At 35.8% G+C, this 22090-nt stretch overlaps 1 protein-coding gene and 1 long non-coding RNA gene across 15 annotated transcripts; one reads left to right on the top strand and one right to left on the bottom strand.

The window, feature by feature from the left end:
• Nucleotides 1–87: 87 nt before the first annotated feature.
• Nucleotides 88–7068, top strand: LOC117405231 (uncharacterized). Of its 13 annotated transcripts, none has more exons than XR_004544836.3 (7): nucleotides 111–994; nucleotides 1451–1464; nucleotides 1802–1850; nucleotides 2014–2127; nucleotides 4469–4573; nucleotides 4919–5004; nucleotides 5745–7068. It is a non-coding gene; the product is annotated as an uncharacterized LOC117405231 (long non-coding RNA). The 13 variants fall into 13 exon arrangements; XR_004544840.3 differs by having other exon boundaries at nucleotides 111–432; XR_004544839.3 differs by having other exon boundaries at nucleotides 88–432; nucleotides 875–1850.
• A 7378-nt stretch (nucleotides 7069–14446) lies between these two features.
• On the bottom strand, nucleotides 14447–17248 carry LOC117413270 (transcription factor Sp9-like). Of its 2 annotated transcripts, none has more exons than XM_034022206.3 (2): nucleotides 17105–17248; nucleotides 14447–16464 (listed from the first exon to the last, which is right to left on the bottom strand). In XM_034022206.3, exons 1-2 carry the CDS (start codon nucleotides 17123–17125, stop codon nucleotides 15181–15183), a joined length of 1305 nt encoding a protein of 434 aa, XP_033878097.1. In that variant the 5' UTR covers nucleotides 17126–17248; the 3' UTR covers nucleotides 14447–15180. The 2 variants fall into 2 exon arrangements, with proteins under 2 accessions (XP_033878097.1, XP_033878106.1); XM_034022215.3 differs by having other exon boundaries at nucleotides 14447–16486.
• Nucleotides 17249–22090: the final 4842 nt, after the last annotated feature.

Raw genomic sequence — 22090 nt, forward strand, 5'->3', positions numbered from 1 at the left:
TTTTACCCGGAAGTAAAAGCTTTCATACATAGACCAATGGGTGCGTTCACGACACGCAGAATTTCGTCATTCTGCGCAGAATCTGCACAGAATCGGAGCAAGTAGCCAATGAATTTTCAGAATCTTTGCAGAATCTGCGCAGACTTAGCAAAGGCTGCCTCTCGTGAACGCACCCTCAGATTTTGCTAAGATTCTGAAAATTCATTGGCTATTTCCTCTGATTCTGTGCAGAATGGCGAAAGTCTGCGTGGCGTGAACGCACCCAATGTTTTTAGGCATCGTTTGGTATATGTGGTTGTTTGTTTAGGGGATTTTGTGATTTAATTTAAAGCAATTGTTTTGTCCTCTGAATTTGCAATCATAGGGACATTATTTGCTAATTTTATGTGTAAAAAAGATTTTCATCTTGCTTCTAAATCCAACATCGAGAAGGTAAATAAACACTGAAACCGATACACATGTGTTTACTGTACAAATGGAGTACACCTGCTTAATCATTTACTGTGTAGACGTTATGTTTTATGTTAAAATCAATTCAAACGTGTATTTCGTAGAAATGTGTATGTTCCTTACTGTGTCAACAAGCGTTCCTAAGATGTAGCTTTTTTTTTTTTACTTTACCAAAATTTACGTAAAATGTACTATAAATATAACTGTTTTATATCCAAACATGCACGCATGCCTTTGAAGATCAGTCTTTATATCACACTATGGTATATCCTATTTGTTTGTTTGTTTCAACGAGAGCAATGGTTGTTCAAGCATGGTAGGACACATGGACATCCCAAATGAAACCATAGGAAAGTATCTCGTCACTCAGTTTCGAATAATTACTAGATAATACCAAGTAAAGAATTGTTTTCCTGAACAACAGCGTCTGGTTCCATCTGATAGAAATTGTCTCCAGTGCCAGCAGTAAACCTGTTTGAGCGCACAGACTCACCGAGAAGACGATATTATGTGAGGGCACATGGTAAAATATTTATAATCACAGGTAAAAAGCAATTGTTTGTTCTTTTAATGGCTGTACATTGATTTGTGAATCTGATGTTCGAATGATTCTCCTGATCTAAATATATACCGACAATTTGAAGACATCGTTTTTACCCATCCCATGCCCGTATGTTCTGTTTGTAAGTGGATTACACCACCTGCTGTTTTTATTTTGCATTGCATCTTTATCTTATCACAGTCTAAAAAATAGCCTAACAATTGATACATTGAATGGCATCTGAAAAACCTTAAGTCCTCCAAGATTAAATTTGTTTATATTATACGGTGCTTGCTGTTTCACTGTATGACTTGAGATATACATATTAAGGCTAGTGAATTAGTGAAGTGTACTGCCACAGTATAGAATGGTATACTATACAAGTATACCTGTGTAAATGTTCATAGATATGTAGCTAAATAGTGATAGTGTTTCTTTTCTTTCCTTCTTGCTACAAAGAGGAGACAAAGGAGGTAAGAGCTTCAGCGACTCCACATGGTCTTTTAAAGATTAAGATGCTTTTATCATTTCATGCAGTTTGTTGATTCTAGTTTGTGGTTTGTGGTTAAAATATGTGCACAAAAATGTATTGTGTATCATAATTGCTTTTGGGCAATAGTGTGTGTGCCCTGTTATGACTGATTAGTTTAGCCACTGTTTTATATACATGTAGTTAATTGGTTATTTACATAATTATTAATTTAATTCAATAAATAAAGAATACTTCTGGTAATGCTTTTTTCATTGCTGAATATTTAAAATCGTTTTCTTCCAAGTATTAACATATATTTTATTTCCCCATACGTGTAGCTATGCAAAGGATGACATGAGCATCAGAGACCAACCATTTGGTATTCAGGTAAAATGAAATGGACATTGTGGTGTTTAGAACATGTTTTGTAGAAGCATTTCAAACCGACCAAACAAAACAGTCACTGTACTGGTAGTTGTATCCGTGCAGCCTTAAAGATGATATCCTAAATTGATAATCTTGTAAATATTGAATCCTGTGTATTTTGTAGGTGCAGAATGTGAGGTGTATTAAATGTCACAAATGGGGACATGTGAACACAGAGAGTGTCCGCAGTTTGGTTTATCTGGAATCAGTGCCAGCGCAGTGGTGAATGATGATGCAGGTATGTTACAGAACATATTTAAGAGATTAACTATAATATCTGTTGTGTTTTAGATTGTTGATCATTTTAACAAACCAGTTATGTAAGTCATCTAGTTGGTTTTTCAACCTAATGAAATGTAGTGGCCCACAACATTCAGTACTTGGCCCAATGTCAAGTCATTTTAGAATATTACAATCAAACCTGTCAGCATACAAGAGGATGATGCAGCATCAGAAAAATAAATTAAAAAAATGGAATTGCATAAAAACACGTCATCCACTTTCAATTCTGTAATCAAACATTCCAACCACGCAGGCCTCATCTGTTCTGACTCTTTATGCAATTTATCTACTTGTGAATGATACAAGCTTAAAAACTAAAAATTGTAAATGGTTTTATACAGTACTGTATTTATTTTTAAACATCATCTGTAGAAGAAAATATTAAATTGTTGTTTTGTTTATGTATTTTTAAATCTTGTTAGCTGTAGTTTCACTACAGTGAGCTAATAGCAGATAATGCAAAACTATGGCTACACATGTATGAACTTGATGACTTCAGAGCTCAGAAGTCAGTTTTTGAATGTTATTTGTTGTTGTCTCTCACTAATTACCTGAAAAGAAAATAGCAATCAATTTAGACTGTACTTTGACAAATAATTTAATTTTTTTTTCTGGAACTACCTGTACTGTACAGGAAAGCTGAAAACTGTCTCGCCTGATCTGAAGGCAAAAGACAAGCATTAAAGGCTGAATGGCCTTTGTAGAGGGCTTGTTGTGTTTTGGTCTTTTGGAAGCTAAAAGCAAGAAGGGCATTCAGAATGATGTTATATATATATATATATATATATATATATATATAGGAGATGCCATTTATTAGCAACCTCTCTGTTCCCAGCAAAGAGTTGTTCTTAACCAAACTTATTCTTATTAAGCGAAAAGCCACATTTTCAAGTGTATGTATATGGAAAAACAATGTATACTATAGTTGTAGAAACAGCGCACTGAAATACACGTCTTGGTTCATTGCAGTGTTAAAAAATAAACACGAAAAACACCAAATATCAGAACAAACAACTGGTTACTAATACTATACGGATGTGTAAAACTAAAAAGTATGCACAGTACTGTATTGTATGTATAGTACTTCAACAACATACTATCTGTAAATCACTCTCAATTTTGCGTGCAGCTTCATAGCCAATTTCAAAGCCACAATTCTGGCATACCCTGTGGAAAGTGTTCACAGCACGCAACTGTTCTTGAAGTGAAGGTTCTTCGGGTTCGCTGTCTGATACAGTATTCTCTTCTGGTTCTTCCACCTGTCGGTGCTTGTCAGCTCTGACTGTCTCCAATAGTTCTACATCAGTGAGCTCACCTGCCGTCTCCTCCTGACTGTAAAACTCTACTATGGTGTCAAACTCCTCTGCTGTCAGATTGTCTGGAATGGCAATATCGACAAACACATGGATATCCACCTGCTCAGCGTTACCTGTGGCAGACACAAACCCCCCCTTTCTAAAGCAGTTGTAAACAGTCTGTGGGAGAACAGCAGCCCAAGACTCCAGAGAAGCAATGAGGCAGGCATTGAGACGAGCACGGTAGTGGCCTTTGAAGTTTTTAATGACATCCATGTCCATCGGCTGCATAACAGAGGTTGTGTTAGGAGGCAGAAATCGCAACGCAATTTTTCAGCCACTCTTCAAACAGTGAATTTGTCATCCAGGCATTAGCAGATTTCCGTGAGTGATCTTTCAAGAAACAGCGAGGGCTTTTACTTTTTACAATCACCATAAGAGGGTGTTTCTCCGTCCTGTCCAAGCCCTTTGTCTGGAAAGCCTCGGTAGAATAGAGCAGTTTCGTCTGCATTAAAAATTTTAGTTGGCTGGAACTCGTTTAAAATCCTAGGTAAGGTGTCCGTATATATATAACATTTATTTTTATATTGACATTTGAATTTAATGTTAATGCCGTACGTATTTATTTCTTAAAGTTCTTCTTCATATTTTGCTTGGAAAGTTCACCTGCACGTTATTTCCCCTTGTGTTGCTACTTTTGCAATCAGGAACTACATCAATAATAACCTGTTTATTCAGACAATAGCCGCCTGCTTTGTTGTTGGTAGTGGGAAGGTATGCGAGAACTCCTCCTGTGCTGCAAAAAGAAATGCAATTATGTATTCTGAATCTTCTAACTGCTGCTTTGGAGAATAATATCTTATGATTTGCTCAGCAGAAGATTATTGAGTTGATTTAGACACACTTTCTGTTAACAAAGACACAACTGAATTCCTACTGTGGAATCAGTGGAAATGTAGATGGGCGTCAATGATACATTCAGACTGTGATTTTTCTTAACAGGTCCGTCAATGCACCCCTCAGAGTTAATGGCGGAGATGAGAAACAGTGGGTTTGCACTGAAACAAAGTGTACTGGGGAGAAATTTGACTCTGTGATCCATCGCAGGTAATAATCTGTTTTAACACAAGACTCAACAATATCTGTGACAGATCCTGAATTTAAGTTTGATTGCTTTGAAATGGCCAATTATCCTAACCACAACGCTCCATGCCATCCAAGTTTAGTCAAGTGGGCAGAGTTGATGAGTCTGCAAAGCAGTCTTAGATCTGCAGCTATTCTACGTTCCCTTCCCAATGTGTATTTATTTTTACTGCAAATAAATCACTTTTGTCACCCAACAGATATTTTACAACTATTCAAAACATGATGCATCTATTGGGGTGCAGTGGTGTGAATTGGTTGTTCGTTTGTTGTGTAGCATGTTTTTATTTTATTTTTTTGTTTTTGAAGGAGTATGTTACAAGTGAAGTTGAGGATGATCCCGAAGTTGAATTTTTAAAATCGCTTACAGCCAAGCAAAAAGAAAAGCTGCTCAGGTATGCCTTTTATTAACTACAGACAATTATCTTGCTTAACAGCTTGTTGGATTTCTTTTTTTATCAGTTTGCTTTGAGACGTGTCCTTTGTTTCAGAGAGATCAAGCGGTATATTCGGGGGCAAATGCTTCCCGTCTTTGGTTACACTTGTAATGATGACAACAAATGCTTGTTGCAGTGAAAACGATCCATTGTCTTAATCTGATCTAACATGCTATCTTATTTAAAATGAAAAAGAAGGTAAAGCTGATTCACAACAAAGAACCCTTTGGGGAACCTTTAACTAGGTATAACAAAGTGGTGTTTGTATTGTGGACACAAGCCTTTGATTTGTGAAGTGTCAGCTGGGTGAGGGTGCACATAGTGGCAAGATTATATCCCTCGAAACAGACATTCTTTTGTTTTTCCAGAATTTATCAAGTGTTACCTTTAAACTACAAAGCGCTGGTAAACATTGTGTGCATTGCCAGAAATCTGAAGTAATTGATGATGAAATGTAGGTATTAGGCAGAACCTTTTTAGAAGGTCTCATAGATGCTGCGAATCTTGACGGTTAAAATGCTTTAAAATAAGACTGTCCTTATTAAATGTATCCTTCTTTGAAAAGTTCCTAATATCATTGTGAAAAGTGTTATGACTGTTTTTTAAAAAGCCATTTGTGTCATCTATTATTTTGGTAGAAAGGAGAAAATTGTGGTTTGAGTTTTTTTTAAAAAACACTTTTGTATCATTTTAAAAAGGAAACTTGTTCGCCTTGAAACGAAAGTGAAGAAAAAGAGGAAACCGAAAAAGAAGAGCAGACGCAAGAAGCAGAAGGACAGCAGTGATTCTTCCTCCTCCAGCGACAGTTCAACCAGCGATAATGAATCAGAGAGACACCACAAGGACAAGAAGCACAAGAAAAAAAAAGTCTAACAATGGAAGGAAGAGAGAGAGCAGCGATGATAGAGATGCGGAAGACAGGTCACAGAGCGAAAAAGAGAAGCCATTGACTGGTAGACAGGAAAGGTCAAAACAGAACTCGAGAAAAAAAGCCCAAGAAATGAGAGAAATAGGACAGAAAGGAACGGAAGCACAGAAGCAGAAATGGCAAGAGATGTCAAAAGAGAGGAGCAGGAGTAGAGGCAGGGAAGAGGAGCTAGGATGACTGAAAAGAGAGACAGGCATGGCAGCAGAGACAGGACCACAGGAAATGGAGGCCAAAGTAGAAGTCAGAGTAGAGAGAGGGGTACAAAGAGAAGGGATAGAGACCGGAGTTGCAGCAGAGAGCAGCACACTAGAAGAGATAGAAGCACAAGTCACAGCAGAGAGAGGCGTCCCAAAAGAAGGGGCAGAAACAGAAAAAAGGAATCATAATAGAGGAAAAACAGAATATTTTGTGTCAAGGGATAACAACTTGATAGAAGCAGGAAGGTATTTGATTTTTTTTCCTCAATACATTGTGTTACATTTACTAGTGTAAAAGTTGAAACTTAATTCAATTATAAATGCTGTGTACATTACTGAATTTTCAATCATTCTGTTTTGTACAGCTATATTATGTACCCTTTAAGTTTGTATTTGATTGAGAATAAAAAATAAAACGTTTGAAAATTGTATTACATGTATGTAAAAGTCTGTCCGTAAACAATTGGGATAAAAACTATTGGAACACAACAAACCAGAGCTTGCAATATCCCACATTATTTTATTCCACTACCGTCTGCTTCGAGTGAACAGTTGCAGGTATTTGGTAGGAGTGCTCCTTTTAGCAATTCCACGAGAGGGCGCCAGTGGACTCTTCAATTCAGATTTGTTGTTTTTTTAAAAGATTTAAGTCATTTGTACAGTATTTGAACTTCAGACTCTTACACTAAAATCCGAAAACTTTTTTTTTTTTCATACAGAGAGCAATTGTAGAAAATGTGAATGACCTTATAGTTCCAATGCAAAATTTAAAGTAATATTAACTAACATGATTTTTGTCTAAACGTCATTAAAATGTATTACCCGTCTTAATGATTAAAATGTGAATCGCTCTGAGCAGTCGTTTACATCAAAGGAATAACCCCTTTTGGTTCTTGACATCAAAAGACTATGTTTAATGATGTTTGTGTAAAAATAAATTTATACTGCATTTTATTAATCACTTGGTCCAGCATACTACATTTCATTGCTGAAATCGTATCATTATTAATAATGTTAAACACCATCGAGTATTGATGGCTGAAATTTTGTGAATATTAATAATAGATGTATTAATATCTTAACATATAGTTGCCAGCGCTTGAAAAGCTCTTACAATCCATGGTTATGTATAGTGGGGTGTCATTTAAGCTCTAAAATGTGGTAACTACAGTAGTTTTTCGCAGTACTGACACTGAATTGGCTAAGCGCTCAATAAAGGTAAGTTAATAAGAACAGTGACGTATCTAAATACAGCCCAAGGCTACAATTTGGAAACCGCGTGTGCAGTAGTTTTTGTGACTATGGCTCTCCTTTTGAGATGGTTTTCCATTTGTATGGGTCATGATACACTCGTGGCGACCTACCTTTAATGGTAATGACACGTGTGACGTTTAGTTTGTATTGTATGAGCAAGGCACATCTTGTTCATTTACTGCAATAACAATTACTACACATAGAAACAATATCACCAGTTACAATCTATTGAAGAAATCAAACAATGGCTTTCACAGTAATAGATTTTTGGAGTTGAGCTTTTTCATGCTTAACATGATAAATAAAGTATTAAAGAAACTAACGTATGTTGGTCTAATTTAAATACTGAAATAATTTTCTGTGAACAAAAGTGAGAGAAATTAATATAATTCTGTTCATGAGCAGACCAGGGACTCGTTTCCCAAGAACAGATGTATTTGGAGCTCACGATCATTGTAACGATGAGCGTGCGGCTGCTTCCAGGCTCTGTCGACGTGTGTTTCCCAAAACCCCAAGTGAAAGTGCAGCGTGTTTGTGATGAAGCTATTTAAAGCCACATCGGGGCTTTGTTGGGAAACACATTTGAAACAAATGGATGGAGTAGCTTATATATGAATGATAGTTTTCTTGTAAAGCAAACGAAAAATGCACCGCTGATTGAAATGCAGGCAAAAGAAGTGAAAAATAAAATATATATTTAACCAAAATGAGTTAGAAATATTACATGAAGTAAAAAATAAACAAGGATGTATTATTTTGTAAAATAAAAAAATAATGTACTGACGAATCAAACAAAAAAGAACAAGTCTGAAGAAATAGCAATGAAAGTAAATGCTTTAAACACTGGTCCTCCGGGAGATGACAAAGAATTTTGCATGTGTGAAAGTTGATTGCAGCGAGCCGGCGTCTACTATGGCGTCTGCGGTGTTGCTGACGTTTCACAGCAACAAGCAGCACCTTGCTAAATTCTGCCGTTACGTTTACACAGTGAATTACAACTTCCACTAACATGTCGACATTACGCCAGATCACTCGTGAACTCAACTAGTCGTTAAAGCACTACTGGAGTTACGATACAGTTTGCAAACGTTGCATTAAAGACGTTTCACGATGCTTTTTAAGTTAAAGTTACTTTTTGGAAACTGGCCCCAGATTGATGCATATATCTTTGTGTGGTTCTACTCGCTGGAATATAGCTGGAAAGAAATTGTCATTATATAAAAAATAAAAATTAACATATTTTCTGAGATTTTCGTCAGACCTACAGGAGCAGTTTCACCAATACAACGATAAATTCACATTGTTCGGGGCAAAAAAAAAAAACAACTTGCATTACAAGACACTTAATGACCACCAATCTGTCTTATCAATGTAACATTGTCAACTGTGATAACGTGGACCATGTCCACAGAGCATGCACCATACATATCATTTTGCACAATAACATTGCTGTAATGTTACAGAACTACAAATTAATAGCGCGTATTTGCATTTGGTGTGCTTTGTGAAAATGGCTGGGTGAATTTGGTAATGTGTGTTGAACTTGAATAAACCAGGTCCCCGAGTTTTGGGCGTGGGCTTTTGTCTATAATTGGCAATTTTGTTTGTGATTTGGACCCCCCCCCCCCCCCCCCCAAAAAAAAAAATGTATGTAACAACAACATGTATTGTAGTTTTGATAGCACAGAAATTATTAAGACGTTTAGTAAAGATGAGCCATTTCCTGAAGGAGATGCTTATGACTCAGAAGGGTACAAATGTGAAGCTATATATTTATCCAGACTGTATTGCCCCTTAATGGTCTTAACCACTCTTTTGCTGCTAAAAACAAAGCGGCCTATTGAAATGCGAGTCACGCTGTTTTTACAGGTTTTGTTTAATAAAACGTGGCAAGGCTTGCAGTAATCACTGTGTGTGCATATTAGGCGTCGTTGAATAGTGTTTGGATTTTTTGCCTTACTCACAATGGCATTAATGTAGCCAAATTATGAAGAGATATATAAAAAATACATTCCCCGTCTGTTAAATATCTTATATAATGTGGAACTCAATAAATAGCTTCGCGCTCAGCACTGGTTAGCTATAGTTATCTTACAATGCTTTTAACACAACCACGTTCGGTATTTCTGCTAAACCCTTTTATATGTGAAGAGTAGAAAACAGCGAGCAGTATGGAAAAATAGAACTTTTTTTAAATGTGTTGTATGGTGTTCATTATGTGCAAGGAATAAATTAACTTGCACCCTTTCAGACTTAAAATATAACACATTTCTTTGAATTCCGATTCGATTGTCTTTTCGATTGAAATCCATACAGGTGTTCTGCAGTTTGTTCGTCTGATTTCAGCTCTTTTTTCCTCAGTATGTTGCAGTTTACTGTGAGCAAGCTAGTCTGCATCTGGAAATGTATTCTGTACAGATGCCTATCAAGTGCTTTGTTAAAGTGGGTGGAAGAAACAGAAAATGCAGATTAATAATAGTGTCTTGAGTTATATTCGGACACTTGCATTTAATTAAAACCGGCTGAACTGTCTAGGCTATATGCCTAAAATTAATGTGTTTTAAATAGGAGTGTGTGTGTGCGTGCGTGCGTGCGTGCGTGTGTGTGTACACAATTAGTTTACATCAACAACAGGTGGGAAGAAAACATGTTAGTTCATTAATCTCCAGTTGTACTGTAAATTACATTTGCATTGAAACTTTATCTTATATATATATATATATATATATATATATATATATATATATATATATATATATATAGTAGTCGTAGTAGTAGTTTCATCATTTGCTTTTACAAAACAATTAACTCAAAATATATTTTGAAGTTCAATATAATACCATTTGAATTATATGCATGCTCAAAGATAATCGAAGACTACATTATTTTAAACACCTTTGTGAGTTATTTATTCTTATTGTATTTATTTTAAGGACCGTTGTTTACTAGATAACATTATAACTGGGACCGTGTTTAGTTGTAATTAATTAATTAATCTAAGGCCTATTTTTATAGAATTTAGAACAGCTCAAATTACTACCAAATGTAAAAAAAAAAAAAAAAAAAGTGTTGTTTGAGACGAAAACCAAGTTAAATACATTCTCGGCACTCTAAGATGATTTCATTCTTGTGTATATGATAGATTGTTAAATGAATATTTCTTAGGGTCCGTATTTATGTTGTCATTGATTCACTCTTCCTCTCTAGCTCATTAGATTTCGATTAAGAATGATTTGATGTTAATGTAATTAGTATGTAATTCTGATGTACATAATTACTGTAATTACAACACTCAGGTAACCCAGTTTATGCTAAAAGGTTAGCTTCAAGCTCCATAGATTTATATTTCATCCTCTAAAAAACAGTATTGGTGCAGTTTCCCCTTTCTTGTTACAACATAACATCAACGAAAATACCTACTGTACCTGGTAAACCTTTCCCTAAAAGCAACTGTATAATTAAACAAATGATAGGAATAGAATAGCCGTTATGTTTAATCATCTGTCTGAAGTCAGTGTGTTAGATAAAATAAGGAATAATGTTCATATTGTTTATTTGATTTAAACATGATATTGTGGCTTTTGTTATTTTAAACAATTAATGTGCCGGTTCTATATAGTACATGAGCTTAAATGTAGTGTTCTGCTGCGGGCATTTCAATGTTGTCGGTATGGGACTCAGGCATTAGTGAGGGAAATAAAGAAAAATGTCTGCTCCGTGATGTAATTGGAGTCACCGGTGGAAATACAAAAAGTGACGGTTGCAAAGATTCTGAGACTAACCATAGGCCTACATTATTATCAGTGTAGGGTATTTGACATGTTTTTTATTTTCTGATACAAACGTAAAATTGCCAAGAAAGGGGTATGGAAAGAAAACAGGCCTCAAATGGTACATTAGTCTTACATTTATATGATAATGTACTTACGAATATGTAGGCTAGAGAGCCACATTTAACAACTATGGTATGATCACATTCTGTGAGGATCGCTCTGTGTGACTTCAGAACACAGCGTGCAACAAAGTGCTCTGATTTTTCTTTAATGGCCTGGTGATACTTTTTACCTGTAGATGGTGCCAAAGTGTTGGGAGCGTAGCGTTGATAACGTTCAAATACAAATAAATATACAAGTAAAATAAATATTGTCATATGTACAAATTCATAAGAGTAGCCTGCCATTATGAATTGATGCTGAAACTATGCTAGTTGTTTAGGAAACAAAATGTATAGAAGTATTTTGCACTAGGCAAATGTTATCTGGTAATGTAAACAACTTTGTACAGACACATTTATCTCACACATTTATGTGTGTTTTGAATTTTATATATCTTGGGTATTTATGTATTTATTTATTTATATACATATGTATTATTGTTTGGTATTTTTGTCTTTGTAACGCACTAACACTCTTTGATATGTTCAATTGGAAACCATGCATTGTGTTGTTCGTCTTAATTTAAGGTTTTAATCTGTTAAATAAAATATCTTATGTATATTTTGTATATTGATGTTAACAATCTGCTATAGCCTAAAATTACAGATAAGATTTACGAGCCCATTCAATGTATATTTTGTTTAAATGAATAGCTAACTGCTTTAAATAAGCCAATATAATTAATAGCATAATCTGAGTGATATTTTACATTTTTACACCTTACATAACATTGCAAATGTAGTTTTGTCGGGTTTTTTTTTGTTTGTATGGTTTTCTTTTGAAATCGTTTCATCAGGCACTGTATTTTTTCGATTGATTCAGTTATTGTTATTTTAGTCTATTTTAAACTTGAAAATATTGAATAAATAATTCTCTCTCTCTCTCTCTCTCCCTCTCTCTATTTCAGGCTCATATTTTTGGGGGGAGTCCTGAATGATGGACAATGATGGACATATTCTGACCTCAGAAGGGCAACGGCAGGCCATGGAAGCCCTTGATCAGTGAGCTGGAATTGTGACATTGTGCCCTGGCAGAGACTGGACCTGGATGCTTTCCTTTTATCTCTTTTCATTGTAGCATGAAAACAAAGCTGACTTCTGCCCGACACCCAGCAAGAGAGCATTCCAGAGAAATGCAACAAAAGCGAAAACTGACAACACCTACTGTCCGCCACCACAGGCGACTCTTTCCCCGCGGATTTGACCTCACTTAGCTCGTGTAAATCTTAAAAGTACCACAGACAGGCAAACTGTGTATTTGAATAAGCATAATAAACAAAAAAAACACATACTGATATCAAACAAATATTTGTTTTCATGTGGAAAAATAAGATCATTATTTCTCCATCTTTAAGGCTGGGATGTCCGATTTTTATCTTTAAAACGTGATCTTTAGTGCCCCGTTCAAAGTCGCTAGTAGGCCTAAACTTTGATGTTATTTGTCATCTTAACTGAATCTACAATTTTGACATCAACATCAAATTCAAATTAGCAGAAACGTAAAACTTAAAACTTACTTGACATTGCCAGTAAAAATTATTTTGAAAATGCACAAATCTTTCCATCGGATGCATTACACTGTAAATCAAATATTAAACATTACACTTGTGTAACATTGTCAACACAATTTATAACTGATATACCTAATGTTCAGTTTGGTAACACATTATTATTATTATTATTATTATTATTATTATTAGTAGTAGTAGTAGTAGTAGTAGTAGTAGTAGTAGTAGTAGTAGTAGTAATAGTATTATTTTGTGTTTGTGCGTTGTCAGTTGAAATGAACACGTTAAATTGTTTTTTATATTTCATTCCAAAACATTCGGTTTTATAATCCATGTTGCAATGTTTTATATTTTACTTTGTATGAAAATGTAATTTATTTAAATCCACCCATATTAATGTCTGAATAATGTCAATGTAATTATTTTAAAAATGTGATATATGTATATATACAGTTTCCCTTATCTTAGCTGTAAAACCAGCTGTCAGAGTACAAAAGGAAATGAAAATAATAATTTTCCTCTAAATAATTGCCTTCTGGTCAATTTAACTGTGCGGTTTTGAAAGAGATTGTCTAAATGAGATTCCTGTCCCTAAAGTGTTCCCAGGCCTGGTCCCCCGCTCTAATTATTCTTCGGGGTTTTCTTTAGAATCGGACGCTGCACTGGGTAATCACAAAGAAGTCGGAGAGCATCCTTGAACCTTTTCAGTGTGGAGCTACTGATATTCAAATAACATGCGAGCACCGTTTGACTGCACGGCGACACAAGCATTTCAAATTCTCCATTTGCATACATCTTTTTCCTCTTCAAAAGCAATGGAACAGTTATCTTCCTATAGCATCAAATCAAGTGTCCCGTTTTTTCTTTCTTTTTTGCTTCAAACCGCTTACATGTATTCTTGCCAGTTTCCCGTTTGACATGCAAATAGAAGCGGTTATTTTGTACAATTAAACTAGACATTCAATGGAGCTTTGTCACCACTGCACTCGAGAGTTTTCCCTTTGGACAAGCGCAGATAAAGTTGGGAGAACAATGGTGTCTAGGAGATTAATTAGATATTTGATAAGACATGAATCCCTGATAGGGAATACAAGGCACTGGGGACTGCTGTGCTCCAGTCAAAATTAATAACATTTAACAGGATTTTCATGTATGTTCCGGGTATTAACTACCGATGTATTCAGAGGAGAAAGCATGGTCGTCGTCAGCTCTTCTGAGTAGTTGTATATAAGTAGTCATATATAATGAATACACGATTGGTTTTATAATAGCATGTTGTATATTGATTTCGTTGGATCGACGTCTCTATTTGTGATTTGTAACACTGATAAATAATATAGGCCTATATATATATATATATATATATATATATATATATATATATATATATATATATATATATATATATATATATATATATTTAAAGTCAACTTTGCTTTACCAATGTAACTGCATACTGTGGAGACATATTTGTTGAGTTACACATTGCAATAAAATAAAATACAAATTTTTAAAAATATAAATACTTTTTTTTTGAATATTAACAAAAACAAACTAGGTGCCCAAAATAATTTCATAAAATAACAAATATCAATATCGATTTGATGATTAGATTTCTTTAATGATAAGAAAGTTTATACTTGCGCAATTTTGTACAAGTAAATTGTTCAAATCTCTTTAAAATGTTAGGGTCAAAATTACTTGAAGTAAAGGCATGGTTAACTCGTTTTAAATACTCTTTTACATACATACTGATATCCACAAAGTGCATCAAAAGTAAAAGGAAACCCCCTGAATTTCAGGAACCGAGCCACAAAACTAGATTAACATTTACAAGAAATAAAATAATAACATGTGCTCATTAATATTATTATCTGTACAAAGAATGTGTGTGACAATAGTCCACATGCGTTCATCAGATTTCCTCACCTTTCACAGTTCCTTACAAACAAGTCTTTTGTTTCGGCTTTTTACAACAACTCTGGGCTTGCCGGTTTAGACGAACAGTCTATTATCATATTTATATAATTACTATAGGATACCGGTCTTCTTAATTTTTTCAAAAAATAGTTTCTCTTCCATGGCACGTTTCTGTTGTTAACTTAGTCGTACAATTACAGATTTTCTGATTTAAAATATGAAATCTTCACGTTGACCACGTTGCTTTTCATATTTTCATTTTTGCTTCCCAACTCCAAAAACCCGTTTTCATATTCAATAAACTTTACAATTTTAGTTTAACGTCAATTATTTTAGCTTTTTGTTAAAGCCAAGATATATCCCAAATAGTTTATAATTCTTAAAATAGGTTGATTATGATTCGGTTTGTATAGGGGTGTTCTTTCCCTGCACTCTGTTCACCCCTTCTAGAATGAGGTCCGGCGACTCGGATCTGGGGGTTTCCAAGTTGCTGGTGTCAGTGTCGCTGTCGCTGCCCTTTTTGCCTCCTCCGCCGGCGCTGTGGGTTTTAATGTGTTTGCTCAGGTGGTCGCTTCTCATAAAACGTTTGTTGCACACCGGACAAGCAAACCTTTTCTCGCCAGTGTGAGTCCGGAGGTGCCGCTGAAGTTCATCAGACCTTGTGAACCTTTTTCCACAGAAGAGCCAGTTGCAGACAAACGGTCGCTCCCCAGTATGCCATCTCAGGTGGGCCTTGAGGTGAGACGTCTTGCCGTAGACCTTACCACAACCTGGTATGTGGCAGCTGTGGAGCCCCTTCCTTCTCAGGCTGGCCCCGGCTGGCCCGAGACGCTCTGCTTCTTGACAGTTCGGGCAGTCACAAGTTGCCCTGCCCGAATACCTCCTTGCAGATCTGGCTGAGCCTCCAATCCCCGTGGCGGCTCCTGAAATCATGACATTGGCTGTGGAGGAGTCTGCGTATGCCGGGATAACGGGTTTGAAACCTTCTTGCGTCAGCAGGTGTTGCCCTGTGGACAGAAGGTGAGAAGCTGTAGGGCTTATCCCGGTGGAGCTAAACGCAGAATGAGTCAAAGTAGAAAAATCTGGGTTGTAGCTGCTTAACTGGGAGTGGAGGGAAGCTTGGGGTGCCCCAGAATGAAGAGTGCTGGCTGGGTTCTGAACCTCCAGCCACGAGCTTGGGTTGGTGTGAACATCCCACCAAGGTGACGCTCCATTGGCAACTTCGCTTGAGATGCTGGAGTGAAAGCCAGATTTGTACCATGATTCGTATGGATGCGCCATTCCCACCCTGGGGTACAAGGTTTCAGCTGTAGAATGGACTTTGGAGATAAAAGCCGACTGCCCCGAGTCCTGCGAGGTGACACTAGCTGAGTTTGAAAACAGGCTACTGTAGTCGGCACCAAATGCCGATGTGGTCGGGGAGGTGGACGTTATGCAGAAAGCACTGTTGGCTGAGCCAGCGTTAGAGGTAAGTCCGGTGGATCCTCGGCTTGTGGTCACAGCGAACCCGGAGAGTCCAGACCCAAGGTTACAACTGGAAGATCTCTTCCAGGGATGAAAGCCGCCCTTTACAAACGCGCTGGAGTCAGGCAAAGTAGTCAGTGGGCTCGTGCTACCAATTTTGTTGCAAGTTGCCGCCAGCATGGCTAAAGGAGTAGTTCCAAATCGTGGTTCTTCCTGGTAACAGAAAAGTTTCAAACTGTTGATTGCAAACATAAGCCTTATTACAGACTGAAATGTATTTCATTTAAAAGTAAGCATATATTAAACGAGATCAAATGTATGCTCAGTAATGTCTAGAACCTCACAATAAATATATCGATTATGTTAATGTTAGTATTTTTGCCAGTTAAATACAGTTGTATATTCCGTTTCTTTTTTATTATTATTATTATTTTTTTAATCAAAGCAATACTGTATCGAGAAATTTCAATCTATTTTTTGACAGAGCCTGGATAGCATAGACAAAAGTTTTTTGGTTTTTTTCTTCTATTTTTGGGGTTTTTTTTATCATTCCAGTTGACATTTTACAATTAACATTGTGGGTAACGTAAACAGAAAGCTTAAAACACAGCTAAACGATTTAGCCTAAAATATATAATTAAGGACACACACAGTAACCTATTTGAATTCATTACAAGTTTCAATCATCATATCAGAAATAACGTTTCGTTACGCTTAAATAACATAAATCAACAAAACAAAAATCTAATCCACATAGTTGTATTTATTGACTTGCCAACTAAATTGCAATGATAAAGTAAACTAAAAGCAAACTTTACAAGCACTTAATTTACTGCATCTTGTTCTAACTTACCCCAAGTATAGACGTTGCCATAGCCAGGGCCTGCTTTGTGCTGAAATATAGCAGTACAAAAAGTAGACTGCGCTGTGCGTGTCAGAGTTTGATCGCTCTTCCTCACCCCTTTACTCCAGTTACACTAGTGACTGCACTCTTGGCTCAGAGCTCCTAACTACCTAGTTGTAGGGAGCGCGCTCGCTTTGAAGTACAGCTGGTCAGAGCACCCAGCCAATCTAAATGCTGGAAGCGCAGCAAAGGAGCAGAGTTTGGCCAATAAGGGATCCCGAAATGACAGAAGTACTGTAGCTGCAAGTCAATCAATAACTGTTGCCTGGACCCATCATTCAAGACCTCAGAACCCGGGTATTTTTTATCGGTTTTTTTTCCCTACATGCTTCAGTATCTTTATATTTTATAGATTCGTCTACTCTGTTCATTTTTACGCACAGAGTTGTATTTCTCCAAAGGGTAAGCATAAGGGTCCACATAATTGTAATGCGCTCTTGGCAATTCTACTTTTAAATTGTATTTATTTTACTTCTGTGGCTATCTTAAATAATGACTAACATATGTAGAATTACGATAGGCATTGCTTTCATTCTTTAAACATTTCGTGTTACTTAAAGCAAAGATGGATTTTTAAAACTCAAACAGTTACGATTTATCGTGTGGTTTTCCAAATGGACAATTTTAAAATGAGTGTCTAACTATATAGAAACTGAAGCAGTATAGCGTGTTTTATACAATTATGTACGTTCTGTTACTAAATGCACGTTGTTTATGTTACTTATAACTGTAATTGTGTAACATTTACAGAGATCATTAATAATAGCAAGTGTTTTTTTTAACTTATGTGTACGTTGATACGTTGTGTTGTTCTTTTCAGATTTTACAAACTACTGTTATGCAGCTTCATAGTAATAAAATGTCAGCAAAAAAGAGAAAAAATAAACCATGTATCTGTCCCAGTGTGTTCTGCGCTTGGTAACAAGAGTGTGTTTCTCAGAATAAGCGACATCGAAATGCGCGTTGGAGGTACCTGGAATTATATTATAGCACTCTAATCGTATAAATTTGCAAATTAAATTGACGAACTGAACTCTACATCAAGAATGAAACTAACTGAAGCTTACCCGTGGGGACCGTAACCTCAATCATATGGACTTTATGTCTGTCTCCTCTGGAAAAACTGTCGGAGGAAATATAGGAGGCGCGCGCAAAAGTCGACCCGGGATCGTGTCAGGATCTCTCTTACAACAGGTGAATCCTTCAATCCATGGGTTTAATTAGGGGTATAGGACATTTTTCAAAGTTTTGTCTGTATTCTATGGGGTGGGGGGCGGGGGGGTAATAGTTTATACGATTAATGAATTATCGATGGCTTGTGCTATATTTAAATAGAGTACATTTTGACAGAAATCTTCCCATTGCCAGTTGCTTTGTTCCACTTAAGAAGGCATTTGAAAAAAAAAAAATCAATGCATTATGCCAATGTGTTCCGCTGGCTGTTCAAACATTTAGGGGTAATGACAGTGTAACAATGGTAGCTTTGGGGTGAATCATCAATCCTTTTAAAAGTTGAAGCAATTTTCGGGAGAATTGCTTTCAGCAAACCATGTACATTACAGTATTCAAAACGGCCAAATAAGACTCTATTATAGCGCCTGAATGCTGCCAGTCAGCCCAAGTGCAATCTGTGGAAAGACTCAGTGCCTTAAATCCCCACCTATGGAGAGGTGAATATAAAACAATTTATTTGACTCACAAGCACGGAGCTCGAAAATTGCTTCCTTTTTGCAATCATGGCAATTTGACTAGTGAAATTAGCGCTGTTAAACGTCTATTCTGCATAAACAAATTCGATTGAAATGCAAAATTGCAAGACCGCATAGAAATGTACAAAGCATAACGTATTTTTTTAATTACAGGTGCTCGGATTTTTTACATTTGTGTTACTATTTTAGATTGTATACTTTATCTCATGAAACAAATAGAGGTTTATATTGTGAGCTTCTATCAAACCTGTCATAAAGGTTCCTTTGCATTACCCCAGTTATATATATATATATATATATATATATATATATATATATATATATATCTCATGGACATTAAAAAGTGAACACCATCAAATGGTTGCATTCATTTTCAGATGGAATAAATATTTACCTTTGCAGGTAACAGAGACGTGTTATTTTGACATGCAAATGCAACCTTATAAAAGATTTGAACATAATGGATATTAACTATTTTGTGGAGTTTAATTTGTTGATGAAATAGGCGAACATAAACGCTCTCATAAAATAAAGGTTACTAGGGTTATATTTCTACATTTTTAAAGAGTATCAAAACGGGTGCCTTTGGAAAACCACATTTGTGGGGAAATACCACAAATGTTTGTCTCGGATATCCATTGTTTGCAGTAATTCTTTCTGCACCATCTCTGTGAATTATCTGAGATCTTTGCATTTTATCTGGGGTTAAAGGACGCCGTGAACTAAAGGAGGGAGCTCGTTTGTCAGAGAGAGGAAGATGAATGTTCAATCTAGAGTGCAGTGTTTTAATTAGAGCGATTATTCTGAGATTATTCAACATCCTACTGCTTTTTCAATCGGTGGTGAACTACATTGTTGGAAAAAGCGCCGAGCTCCTCGACCTAAAAATTGAATCGAAAAAAGGGAACCAAACGACACCATTATAGTTAAATAATGGCATGTTGTGGTGTATTAAAAATATATATATGTGTGTGTGTGTCTGTGTGTGTGTTTTATGTATGTTATTTTCTGCTTGTTTTACGTTGGAGATTTATAACATGTCATTCAGAAAATGGAGAAGATTCACAACAGGATTAGTCTAGCATAGGTATTCCTGAAAAAATGCATTACATTTTATATGCAGGTGAATCATACTCTCCATTATCGGTTTATTAACAAATGTAGGTCTACATCCCAATACTAACATAAGCAATTACTTTTACTGATCAGTGGTAGTCATCACTGAATTATATCAGAATTGAAAACGGTTTGTTTAACTTGTTAATACCGATATTCTTAAGATTATGCATGGTGTACATCTTCAGTACAGATATTTAGGTATGCATATCACACGTGTGTATATTAAATAGGCTACACTGAAGATGATTTAAGTGGATACGGTGCATATGACATTTATTGTAAATGATGATTAAATGGCTTGAATTTTCCCGATTCTACAAAAAACACACTAAGTATTTTATCTATTCATATGTTAAAATTGTGTTTTTAGAACACTCTTTTTTAGTGTCTGTAATAAGAAGATTATATCACTGAAGCCATTGTGGGTTCAACACAAATCTTAGATGGAATACTGAAGCACTTCAAATACAAGCGTGTGGTACTTTTCTGGTGGCAATTAGGAGCCTATTATAAGTCATTAGATTGATCAATGTACCTTAAACAATGTGAATGATTTATTTGGTCAGAACAAAACGTTCTGCATCTATTGTAGTGATGCTGGAATCAGCCTTTGACTGAACGTACATCCATCACAGCGTTAAACAACAAAAGCGCAATGATTAATCCAGGTCTATTTATAATAAAACTTCATACAAAGGCAATTCGACTTGCTTCATTTCTATGTTATTAGAGCCTCGCCTTCAGTCTGTCAAAAGACACAGGGTGCTGGAATTAAGAAACCAATGAAAGACTCGGCTGGTAGCCGAACGGATTAATTCACCTTTTACCTAAAGGCGGATAAAAAGATTTTCTGCTTTGTAAACAGCTAAGCACATAATCTGTTCTGCATAATCTTAAAAGTTCTCGTGAGCCTACCTGTTAATTTGAAGTACCTATTTTGATTGAATTGTAAAAACATATGTAATTAAAATGCAAATTCAACAACAACAACTACATTAACCTGTACATTTAAATCACAGCAAAATAAACGCAGCAAAAAAACAACGGTTTACAAAGGCTTATACGAATGTGTTTATATAGTGCAACAACATATTTCAAATCGTCGAATCGAGGTAGGCAGGCGATCCTGGCTAAACGCTTCAATACCTTCCCAATCCGTGGTTTAAAAAGTGCATTTTCTAAAATGTTTGATTGAAATAATAGCCTATGCAAAAACATCTTCATTTCCATCAGCTGAGATACAGACGCATTTGAAGTACTAATCAATTCATATAGCTTACCCCTACCGATCGTTACAATGTAAGCAGAATCACTGATCCTATACACATTTAAATGGTCTATAAATGGTTATATCAAATATTAGGCAGGCTTAGTGTGCATTTCTGAAAACACCAAATCGACTGCGATTAAAGAGAAGATGACTATCACATATAGCCAAATGCTTCTTTGTATAACATGTAATTAATATGTTGCTGTTAATTTATGGTGTGTGTGTGTGTGTGTGTGTGTGTGTGTGTGTGTGTGTGTGTGTGTGTGTAAGGCTAAACTCAACATATATTTAATCAATTGAGAGTTAAATATACTTCTCCATTTTCAGCATCTCAGTGTGGCCCTTCAGTGGTAATGGTTAGGCATGGGATAATTTGACAGGTTTATGTTAACTTACTTTTAAAAGGAATATGTATCAAGGATTAATCTTACTTAGTTTGACAAGGGATAAGAAAATATTTTCACTTCGGGTTATACATTTTACCACAAAAATAAACGTTTATTGGTGTCATTTATTTCCCAAAGCTTCAGTAATTTAGGCTTTTGCCCAGCTGTCTTATTTTTTTAAATAAACCTAAAATGCATAAGAGACCAGAACATGGATAAATACTTAAATCCCATTAGGAGTTCGACAGAAAATGTATTACCGTTCAATTAAGGTGTTAGGGTTTACATCCACAAACACGCTTAATTATTTGTCAAATTAAGAATATAACAAAAAAAAAAAAAAAAAAAACTTCTTTGTGCGGTTATTAAAGCCTATTTATCCGTAGACACGTTTAAAGAGATCCTGCTTATTTTTAAGACCATATGTGATCTGTTTCGACTGAATCCGTTT

This window comes from Acipenser ruthenus, chromosome 10, assembly GCF_902713425.1.
Source record: "Acipenser ruthenus chromosome 10, fAciRut3.2 maternal haplotype, whole genome shotgun sequence".
Lineage (NCBI taxonomy): Eukaryota > Metazoa > Chordata > Actinopteri > Acipenseriformes > Acipenseridae > Acipenser > Acipenser ruthenus.